This window comes from Sinocyclocheilus anshuiensis, unplaced genomic scaffold (genome assembly GCF_001515605.1).
Source record: "Sinocyclocheilus anshuiensis isolate Anshui unplaced genomic scaffold, SAMN03320099.WGS_v1.1 scaffold117, whole genome shotgun sequence".
Lineage (NCBI taxonomy): Eukaryota > Metazoa > Chordata > Actinopteri > Cypriniformes > Cyprinidae > Sinocyclocheilus > Sinocyclocheilus anshuiensis.
This window is the reverse complement of record NW_015536624.1, coordinates 934,047-945,420: the sequence shown is the minus strand read 5'-3', so window position 1 is coordinate 945,420 and position 11,374 is coordinate 934,047. Positions and strand designations below refer to the sequence as shown.

The window sequence follows — 11,374 nt, the reverse complement described above, 5'->3', positions numbered from 1 at the left end:
ATTTGTAAGGTTTCTAACATTGTAAAAAGATTGATAATAAAAATGCAGTTTGGATAATAAAAGAAAATACAATAAGTGATTGCAGTGAAACACGTAGAGTTGTTCTTTCTTCTTCAATGACCCTTGACCCTTCATACTCTGTCCCCAGGTGCACCAATTCAGTAACAAGCAGACAGAGATGGCACTGCGAGTAGCATCACTGGACTATCTGGGTACTGTAGCAGCCAGATTGAGGAAAGATGCCGTCACCAGCAGGATGGACCAGAAAGCCATCAACCGCATCATCGGAGAGGTACGTGCACATGTATCTACATTTACACATGCATCTCATAAACACTCAATTTTAAATGTGTTTTTACCCAATGCTTTTTCTATGTGCGTTTAGAGCTCAGAGGGAGACGAGACTCAGCGGCTACAGAAAGCCTTATTGGGTTATATGGATGAAAATGCAGAAACAGACCCTGCCCTCACAGTGAGTCCAGCTCAGATGCCCTTCATGTCCCGTGGTCTTTATGTAGAGTTGGGGTCAGCCAATGAGTTTTTCTCTGATCAAGTGTCAAAATCTAAAGTGCATGTAAGGTTGCCTGTGGTTAATGTAACACCTGGAAATAACAGTACCAGTCAAATGTTTAGACATGCAAGACTCAATTTGTTTCTCATTATCCAAAAAACCTTTTGCACTAAAGGTTTATGCCTAAAAACTATTAGTAAAAGTTGGTGGAGAGAATCCTTTAAATTATATATAGGGGCCTTAAATGTACCTAGAGAATTTTGATTTTGTTTCACATTTCCATTTGTGTTATTTTATAACTTTAATGACACTTAACTTTTAAAATAATATCCCATTAACTGCAGAGAATAGTAATATTAAATGAGAAGCTGTCTTCTGTTTGATACTATATGATATATAATTTAATTATGAATTAAATTATTATGCTAATTAATATTATTTATAACAGTAATAATAATAGACATGCACAAAATTAGTTTGTCATAGCAGATATCAGTAATAATTGTTGTTGTAATTTATTATTGATGCTTTTTAATAATAGTAATTAACTTTTGAAACATGCACAAAATTAGCATGTTACAAATAGGAGATATCAGTAATAATAATACAAGTGATACTGTTATTAATGCTAATAACATATGGTAGTTAATTATGTAGATGATAATTTTTTATAATGAGACGTGCACAACATTAGCGTTTTACTCATTGCAGATATCAACTAATTTTGTATTGTAGTTTGCACGCAAATTTTACATCGCTCAGTGGTTCAGAGACTGCACTACGGAGTCTGAGAAGGCCATGAGGAATCAGAATCAAAAGGAGGAGGACTCGGAGGGCACGCAGCACGCCAAAGAACTCCAGGCCACAGGAGACATCATGCAGCGTGCAGAAACTCGCAAGAAATTCCTCCACACCGTCATTAAATCAACTCCCAATCAATTTACTACTCTCAGGTATTACCACACAAATATCTCTGCTTTAATGATGTAGCATCCTCAGCCAAGACTGTTATAATGGGTATATTGTGCTATTAATGGCAAATAAATCTTTTGGCAGGATGAATTCAGACACTGTGGACTATGAGGACGCCTGCCTTATCGTACGCTACTTGGCCTCCACCAGACCCTTCTCTCAGAGCTTTGACATCTACCTGACACAGGTGAGAAGATTGGTCTGAAATGTACACACAATCAGTTTCCACCTGGTATTAAAGTGCCTAACAAATGCTTAATTTTCTATTTTCTTTTAGATTCTGAGAGTGTTAGGGGAGAGCGCCATAGCTGTCAGGACCAAAGCCATGAAGTGTCTGTCTGAGGTGGTGGCTGTTGACCCCAGTATACTGGCCAGGGTAAGAAATGCAGCTGCATTTAAACTGGCAGCACAACACTGTAGGTACTTCTGGCAGAGTTGATCATTTAACTGGTATGTTTGTCTGTTATGTAGTCTGATATGCAGCGTGGTGTTCATGGCCGGTTGATGGATAACTCCACCAGTGTGAGGGAAGCAGCGGTCGAGCTGCTGGGACGGTTTGTGTTGAGTCGACCTCAGCTGACGGAGCAGTACTATGACATGCTTATCGAGAGGATACTGGTATGACTGCAATTCAAATCACTGTCTGAAGGTTTAAGGAGCAAAATGTAAAGCTTTGATCACTGACATATGGAGCAGTATCTGTATATTTATGTAAATGTACACAAATGAAGGATGCATTAAATTGACATTTATAATCTTTAAAAATAATAATTAAATAAATTTTTTTTTTTCTTTCTATTAAACAAAAAAAATCCTGAAAAAATGTCAGCACAACTGTTTTTAAGATTGGTAATAAGAAATGTTTATTGGGCAGCAAATCAGCATATTACAATAATTTCTGAAGGATCATGTGACCCTGAAAACTGGAGTTATTATGCTGAAAATGTAGCTTTGCCATCATAGGAATTAGGGCTGTGATGAATAATGAATTTTCTTCATTATTGAAGAAAAATGCGATATGCGATACCTTGTTAAAAAATGTTATATTCGATGACATAAAAACCAAAAAAATGAATGACACTAATTTTATATCATTGTAACTTTGCTTTCCATACACTTTAAGTACTTCTTCATATACCACAGCAAAAACTATAGTCTGAGAAAATTCAAACATGTTTAAAGGCAAGTGAACAGTCAGTAAAAAAAGAAAGAATAAGAAAAAAAAAAAATACACAGCATGGATCCAGTATAATGATAAACATCCGATTTCTTTCTCAGCTGTTTACATTCATTTAAAACATAACCGACTGCGTTTACGAGAATGATCGTCGAGACGGGTACTATTGACATAATTCTGTGTATGTGTCTGTTCAAACATGAGATGCGAAAGACGAATCAACTCGATGTTCGCGCGCCGTCTGAAACGCGTCTCTCTGTTTGTGTGTGTGTGCGCGCTTTGCTCGTGTGCGGCAGAACTGAAGATACGCTGCGCGAGATGCGGCTTGTGCGTGCGTTTCAGGTGTGAGTCAGACAGCAAGACGAGACGGCAAAGAGTTGTTTTCTGCAATTTATTGCACTTAACTCTTTTTAACGTCAAGCAATTCTCTGCTATATGCGTCAAACTAAAACTTTAACCTTTTGCAACGTTTTGATTTAAGTAGCCTATTATTAAAATGATTCAGATATCGCACGCCCTTGCGATATGCATATTGCGATATTTACATTTGTGATATTTCGATAATTTCGATATATCGTGCAGCCCTAATAGGAATAAATTACATTTTAAAATGTATTACAACAGAACATGATTATTTTAATTTGTAATAATATTTCATAGTATTGCTGTTTTTCGATCAGATAAATGTGAGCATTAGACACTATTTTTGTTATGCATGCAGCTTTTATGACCTCATAACAGTTTATAAATATAGGTCATGTTTGTCATTTTAAAAGCTAATTTGACATATTGCAAGACCACTTAAAATGAACTTGTAAAGACAAAAATGTGAGTTAAAAATTGTGAAAGTTAATGGTGACCCTTTAAAGGCCCAAGATAATCACTTTCCCTGTAGACCAGTGGTCGCCAACCCGTCGATCCCGAAAATAACAGTAAAATAAGTACAAAAATGCATTACATTTCTGGAGTTATATTAATGCATCACTAAAGGGAACTGTCTTGAGAAAAGTTTCGATGGCAATGGCATTTTCTTCTCCGTATAAAGCGCAGCTCTGCTTTGTTTACAGCAGTAACCAAGGAAACGCTATATTGCGGTCAGTTCATAAGCAGTGTGGCCAAGTCCGCGGTTTTCCCGCGGAATTGGGCTACTTTAACACTGTTGCCGCGGGTTGTTGTTCATGTCCGCGGGTTGAAGCGACCCCAATAACATGATATTTAGCCCCTGGAATGTGAATTTTACTGGAAGATCCCTGCCGAAAAACGTGTATTTTACCCCCGAATGCGATTTTTACAGGGAAACCCCCCCGAAACGTGATTGGACTAGTTTTATTGCGATAACCTGGCAACCCTGTTCATTAGTGCCACCTGCTGTCAGAGAGTGCGTCTCATTCAGACCTGCTGTTTTTGTTTCGTGCAGATGTTTTATGTAGCAAATAAATAAATAACACCTAAAGTCAGACCATTCTGTTTTTGTTTTAAATCCTGAAATTAATCTAGATCAAATCAAAAACAACTGCCCGTGCAGATCGTGATTAAAATGCAGTGGTTGCCTCTCATTTCAAATTGCAACTTTTGTTTAAAGCCAGTTTGTTTGTTATAAAGCAAATAGCCAATAAATACATTTGCTTAAAAATTAGTATCAGTATCAGCCAATTTGCTAGTCGTTAAAAAAAAGAAAGAAAGATAAGAAAATCTGAATTCTGAATCAGCTATGATCGGCGCATCACTAATTAAAATACAAAGTAAAAGGCCTCAAATTTGAAGTACAATCTGGGATGTCTTTTTCTATCAATTCTTCAATAGGTAGATCTTGTCTTTCATAAAGGCCGAGGTCAGGGATCTTGGGCCTAAAAAGGTTGGTGACCACTGCTGTAGACCATTGGTCTCAAACTCAATTCCTGGAGGACCACAGCTCTGCACAGTTTAGCTCCAACCCTAATCAACCACACCTGATCTAGCTAATCAAGGTCTTCAGGATTATTAGAAACTTCCAAGCAGGTGTGATTTGGAGCTAAACTCTGCAGAGCTGTGGCCCTCCAGGAATTGAGTTTGAGACCACTGCTGTAGACATTGATGTTAATTTTAGCCTAAAGTCTTCATGTTGAATATATATTTATATACAATTGACCTATCGGTAAGCCCCTCCCATCGAACGCAGATGAACCAATGGCAGTTGAGCATCAGTTGCACGGGGATTGGAACTCGGACATCTTTAGGTTTCAGCGCCATAGAGAAACATTGGAAGTTCAGAAGCTTGCATCGGTTTGATGGTGTTTATGCTACAAAAATGGAAAAATGATGTGCCTGTGGTACTTGTAACACTAATTCCAGGTATCCAGGTATTTTATTACCTTTCCTGAACCCAAACAAAACAGAGCAAAAATGTCCCCAAGCATTCAACTCTAATCCCAATGAAGATGAAAAAGTTAATTTTCTGGTTGTCACACTCTCAAGTTACAGTTTTCATCTGCTCAAGCAGAACATTAATGTCATCTTGTGCTTCAGCAAGGCATCTCTGGCTAAAACTAGCTAACGTTGAAGTTAGTGAGTCCATGCCATCATACAAAATACTTGAAAATAGCGGACTGTCCTCACGTCATGTACAGTGTAGGTCAAAAACACATAAAAGAAGGTCTACATTTCAGTGCCTCTCCATATTAAACTGGTTAAATGTACATTAATTTAATTTAATCATACCCTGCGATACATGAACAGTGTTGATACTGCATGTTGTCATCCGCGATCGTGACGACCGTAACATGAGACTTCTCCCGCTTTCTTTGTGATCTGTAAACCCTGCTTCCAAATTAATCGAGTTACCCACCGTATTTATTTTAAAATCTTTTATATATCCCTCCATGGTATATTTAATTCCCATTTGAATGGTGGTCCTTCTGTATCCAAAATTGTTCAAGAACATCTTGTGACAAGGTTTTCACACTGACAGCTGTCATTGTAAGACAGTGAGCAGCTCCGTTTGTTTGTCCGAGGGAGCAACAGTAACTAAGGGGGGTGGGGCTTACCGATAGGTCAGTTGTGTTTTTTCCTGCTATTTTGAATATTGTACATGTAATCTGTGAGACGTGTAAAGTGATTTTATGTGCTTTCACTCCAGGACACCGGTATCAGCGTGAGGAAGAGGGTGATCAAGATTCTGAGAGACATCTGTTTAGAACAGCCCAACTTCAGTAAGATCACAGAGATGTGCGTGAAGATGATCCGCAGGGTCAATGACGAGGAGGGCATCAAGGTGCAACCACATTCTCTGTTGTGATAGGTTTTTCCAGTTAGTGCCAAAAGTGCTAACAGTCTTTCTCTCCCTACAGAAACTGGTGAATGAAACATTCCAGAAGCTGTGGTTTACACCCACAGCCAGCCACGACAAAGAAACAATGAATAGGAAGATTCTCAACATCACTGATGTGGTCAGTCCAACTGTTTAAATTGTATATATTTATTTAGTATTTATTTATTATTTATATATATATATATATATATATATATATATTTCTGTGAGATAGTATATATATATATATATATATATGTATATGTGTGTGTGTGTGTCTGACCACAAGTTTGATTCTGCATTTGTATTATTTGACTCTAATTCAGCTGATTGTGGTTGTAGCTAGGTAACACTCGAGAAGGCGTGTTTTCATACCTTTTGCTTTTACTACCAAAACATAAGACCTTCCAGTGGTGCTTGCATATCTTTGCAGCAGATGCATTGCAAGATATGCAGAAAATGTAAGCTTCTCCCTGAAGGCAATTTCTGCATCAGCAGTGAGAAATGCAATTGCTGCTCTTTTTGCAGGACATGAGTCTTGCTCTCCTGGATCATTTCATATGAAATGCATCCTAACCCTTGTAATTAAGGGAACTTGAGTATGATTCCTTGGTGCGTACAGGAAATAAAGGTGCTGTGTGTAATTTTTTTGACTGCACTAAAGCATAAAAATACAATATTACATTTGCAGATATTAAGGAAACATGCTAGGTTAACATGTTTCTCCTAAAATCGATGCTACAGCCAGTTATTCTGCTTTGAAATGTGGGTTCCTTGTCAGAATGTTTGTTTTTGTTTTGGTCTGTGTGACTCCGCCCACTGCCTGTTTACCCAATAGTATTTCGACACCCTGGGTTGCCAGTTGCTGGAAAACACAGCATATTGCAGCCATGGAAAGGTCAGAGATCGCAGATTCTGCCTGACCCAAAAAGCCTCTGCATCCAACTAAAAAGCTCTATGGTTATTAAAACAAGAATAAATCAACTCATCAACTTATAGTGTAAGAGTTGCCTTCCATTGTCAATTGTGCTCATTCCTCAATCTGGCAACCCGTGTGAGCTTTGCATCTGAGGAAGTGGGGCAGGAGAAACGACTCTCTCCAGTATTTTGAATTTGGATTGCAGTACCCATTTCAACCGCTAGCCATCAATATTACATAACTGCACCTTGAATAAAGCAACTTTCACACAAATCGATCAAATCAGACTGATTTGTGTCCATACCTAAAGATCTAGTGTGAAAAAGGCTTTTCTTTGAAATAGTGCATCATCCCCTAGCTGAATTTATTCTTTACTGTACTGCAGGTCGCTGCCTGTAAGGACACTGGCTATGACTGGTTTGAGCAGCTCCTGCAGAATGTAAGTGTTTTCAAGTCAAATCAGTTTCCATCTGCTGGTCTCTAGTTTGGAGGATTGTAGAGATGTAATTCACAGTGTTTTCTTTTTTTTATAGCTTTTAAAGTCAGAGGAGGACTCATCCTATAAGCCAGCCAGGAAGGCCTGTGTTCAGTTGGTGGACAATCTTGTGGAGTACATCCTCAAATACGAGGAGGCAATTGCAGGTACGGACACGCTACTAGAAATCTGATTTGTTTTAGCAAATCAGTTGATTAATCCTGTAAAGCCTGATGTATGAAATAATAGTCACAAAAAATCTTAATTTTATTGAAATGGAGCAGTTTATTGAACCAAAATATTGAAACTATACAGCAAAATATTGAAAAAAGTTTGCATATGTACTTTTTCTTGCGTATCATATTTATTTGATATATCAGGCTTTTGTTTCATGTAGTGCTGTCAAAATTAGCTTGTTATCGCAGGCGATTAATTTTTACAGTTTAACGGCGGTAAAAATATTTAACACCGTTAACGCAGGGGCAGAGCTAGGGTTGGCCACCCCTGTCACTACTGCTGTTTCTGTCTTTATTTCTTGACAAGAAGTGCTTTTATGTAGACGCAGAATGTCTTTACGACCACATCAAACAGGAGATTTTTCAGAAGCGTACCTCAGCGCAGGCGCTAGTCAAACGAGCATGGAAATGGTACAGGTGATGAGGGAGCTTCAGTAGAACAACAGTGAACTGCGGTCAAATGAGATGTATGCAGTAAAAACAACTTTTTCTGTCCTGTCAGCTAGGGTTGTGACGGTGAGGAAGTTTTCCCACCGGTTAATCGACATGTGACAACACCGGTAATACCGGTATCACCGCGGCGGCGGGGGCGTTCCCTCTTTTCCTCGCTTTCCTTCGCTTTTAAATAGCTTGTAAAAAGTCAACAGGCTTTTCAAAATCCAAAATATTGCCAAACAGGCGCTTTTGCATTTCGTTTCGAAACTAAATCATCCGTGATCGTCTTGTGTGTCTCACCCCACTCTTCTTGTCAGTCAGCTTGACTCACTCTCCCCACTGGAGAAATGAAATCTGATCTGTCATGCAACTGTCGTTCAACTGCATTGAGCAGCCGCGTTCAGTTTTTAATTGTAGTGTCTGTTCTTTTACTGAACTAAATTATTTTTATTACTATAAAAAATCAAAACAATGGTGGGGGTCGGTGAAGCGGTGGGCAAGTGACGTAACCGGTGTTGCGGCTTAACACCGGTATCACCGTCAGCACCGTCTATCGCGGCAAGCCTACTGTCAGCCTTTATACTGTGGTCGTAGCATGTGCTCTTCAACTGTATGCACAAATACGGCGGCATGCACTGTAGCCTGTATCATTTCATATTAAAGCACGATTAAACTACAAGCCACGACATGTTCAGCAGCGGCAGCTCTTAAAGTAATAGCAGCCAAATAACCTAATATCCCAGCTGCAGTGATATCTGTAAATCTAAGAACAAAAGAGGAAATCAATAACTGTTGTAGCTTTAAGGATTCATCTATTTCATTTAGAATTTAGTGCTTGACAACTTTATTCAATTTCTATATATTTCCTACTTGCTGAAGGGCACAGGTATGACATTTATTGGAAAGCACTTTGGTTCACCTTGAGTGTTGTAAAGGGCTGTATAAATAAATGTTGATTGATTGATTGACATTTATTATAATGGGTTTAAGTTTCATTTAATGCAATTTTTGTAAATAAATAATAAATTATTGTATGATAGTTATTGAATTAATGTAATGCATTAATTAATAAGTTTGTTCTTGCTAGTTTAAAAATGATGGTTTTTCCCAAAATGTATTAAGTTGTTGTTGTTATGCTGTCTGTGTGCAGAGCACAAGAGTGTGAACTCAACACGGTTAGTCGCATGCATCACCACGCTGTATCTGTTCAGTAAGATCAGAGCGCAGCTTATGGTCAAGCATGCCATGACTATGCAGCCCTACCTCACCACCAAGTGCAGTGTAAGTTCAGACTTTCATTTTAACAGTAAACCTGCCATTTTTCAGCACTTTGTATTTGTAATAATAAATTTGTATTAAATAAAAAATGTAGAAAAATTAAAAATGACTGCACAGTTTTATGGAAAAAAATCTCAAAAATAAATAAAAAAAAAAATTTCATAGGATCTTATTATTGTAAATGTAATAAATGATTAAATTGTTAACGTTTCAATAATTCAATTTATTGGACATTTTTTAATTATTAAAATGTAATTAAAGCATTAAAATGGTTTAATTAAAATCCAGAAAAGTTAAGACTGAAAACACAGAATTTGGAAAAAATAAAAACTTTTTGCTGAACTTTTAATAAATTGTTGCTAAATTGTAAATTTTACTGGTTTTAATTAGGCTTTAATTATTAAAATTTAATTCAACCATTAAAACAGAAACCAGAAAATTGAAACAAACAAAAAAATAAAAAGAAATCCAGAAAAATGAATGGAAATGTTTTGAATTTGGGGAAATAAAATAAAATGCATTTCATAGGGCCCCAAAAATGTAAGCTTTGTTACACCTTTAATAAATTGTTGTTAAATTGTAGTTTCATATAATTGTAAGTTAAATGATTTCAATTAATTTGATATGCTTTTTGATTATGAAATGTTATTTAACCATTAAAATGAAATCCAGAAAGACTGAAACTTAAAATGGAACAATAATTGAATTTGTATAAATAAATAAAAATACTGATTTTTAGGGCTGTATGCTAAGCACCTGCCAGTGCAATATTTGAGGTTATTCTGCCATCTTGTGGCCATATACTGCTAATGTTTTAAGATGATATTGTGCCAAGGTATAAGATTGTTTTCATTGATGGTTTTTCTTTTCAGTGTTTATGCATAATGCATTTGTTTATTTACACAGTCTCAGAGTGACTTCATGGTGATTTGTAACGTTGCGAAGATCCTGGAGCTTGTGGTTCCTCTGATGGATCACCCCAGTGAGAGCTTCCTGACCACCATTGAAGAAGACCTGATGAAGCTCATCTTAAAATATGGCATGACCGTAAGTGACCTGCTCTCACCCACTCTTATAAGCAATTCACATATCTGAATTAACATTTTATTTACTTAGCAGACAAAAATGATTCTAGTGTGGTTTATTGTGTATCTTTTTAAAATAATAGTTAAAACATTCATTTGTATGGTTCATTAATCTTAAATTAGATTAACTGACTGGTTGGTCATTTGTTGACATGTAGTTACAGATACACGTTTGCATCCTATTTCTACACATCCCACTAAGTTCTTTCTCCTTTCGCACAGGTTGTCCAGTACTGTGTGAGCTGTTTGGGTGCGATAGTGAATAAAGTGACTCATAATTATAAGTTTGTATGGGCCTGTTTTAACCGTTATTATGGGGCTCTGACTAAGCTAAAGTTACAGCATCAGGAGGGTACGAACAGCATGGCACTGGCTGCCACCAAAGCAGCCCTGCTCAGATCTCTCTTCACTGTGGGAGCTCTCTGCAGACACTTTGACTTTGACTTCGAGCAGTTCAAGGGCACCACTAAGGTATCGCAACCTTTTTCCATTACGTAACCGTTATACGGTTATAGACCTGCATGTAGTTTATGTGCAGCTGTTAGTGCCATGTAGTTGCTTGCTCATTAACTTTAGCTCATTAGAGTTAACAAACACAAATTTCACTGAATCAAGTCTCTATGTATATTTATTTAGCTTTTTTAAACCCAAGATTGCTTGTTAAAAGTTTTTTAAAAATTTATCTACAGATATTTTTTTAATTATTTTTATCAAATATTTGTTATAATTGTCAGTTTTTTATTTTCAGTTTTATTCCTATGATATTGTATGATTTTGTTTCATTTGGTATGTTTAACTAGGTGTTATTTAAACCTGAAATTTTTTACTGTTATTGACAGGTTGTGATAAAGGAGAAGGTTTTGGAATCATTGCTGTACTTCACCAATCACGAGGATGAAGAAGTTAGATGCAAAGCCATCATTGGATTGGGTAAGATGATGCATTCTTTGTTGTTGTCGTATTTATATATATATATATATATATATATATATATATATAT

At 36.9% G+C, this 11,374-nt stretch overlaps 1 protein-coding gene across 1 annotated transcript in view; it reads left to right on the top strand.

Annotated features, from left to right (window-relative positions):
• LOC107704848 (nipped-B-like protein A) overlaps positions 1-11,374 on the top strand; it is a 49,023-nt gene that overhangs the window by 27,724 nt on the left and 9,925 nt on the right. Inside the window, exons 23-36 of the mRNA XM_016507874.1 lie at positions 149-292; positions 386-472; positions 1,247-1,464; positions 1,568-1,670; positions 1,761-1,859; positions 1,955-2,101; positions 5,776-5,910; positions 5,987-6,085; positions 7,251-7,304; positions 7,399-7,507; positions 9,162-9,292; positions 10,196-10,336; positions 10,597-10,845; positions 11,214-11,304. Coding sequence (XP_016363360.1) covers positions 149-292; positions 386-472; positions 1,247-1,464; positions 1,568-1,670; positions 1,761-1,859; positions 1,955-2,101; positions 5,776-5,910; positions 5,987-6,085; positions 7,251-7,304; positions 7,399-7,507; positions 9,162-9,292; positions 10,196-10,336; positions 10,597-10,845; positions 11,214-11,304 — 1,807 coding nt within the window. The remainder of the gene's footprint in view (positions 1-148; positions 293-385; positions 473-1,246; positions 1,465-1,567; positions 1,671-1,760; positions 1,860-1,954; positions 2,102-5,775; positions 5,911-5,986; positions 6,086-7,250; positions 7,305-7,398; positions 7,508-9,161; positions 9,293-10,195; positions 10,337-10,596; positions 10,846-11,213; positions 11,305-11,374) is intronic.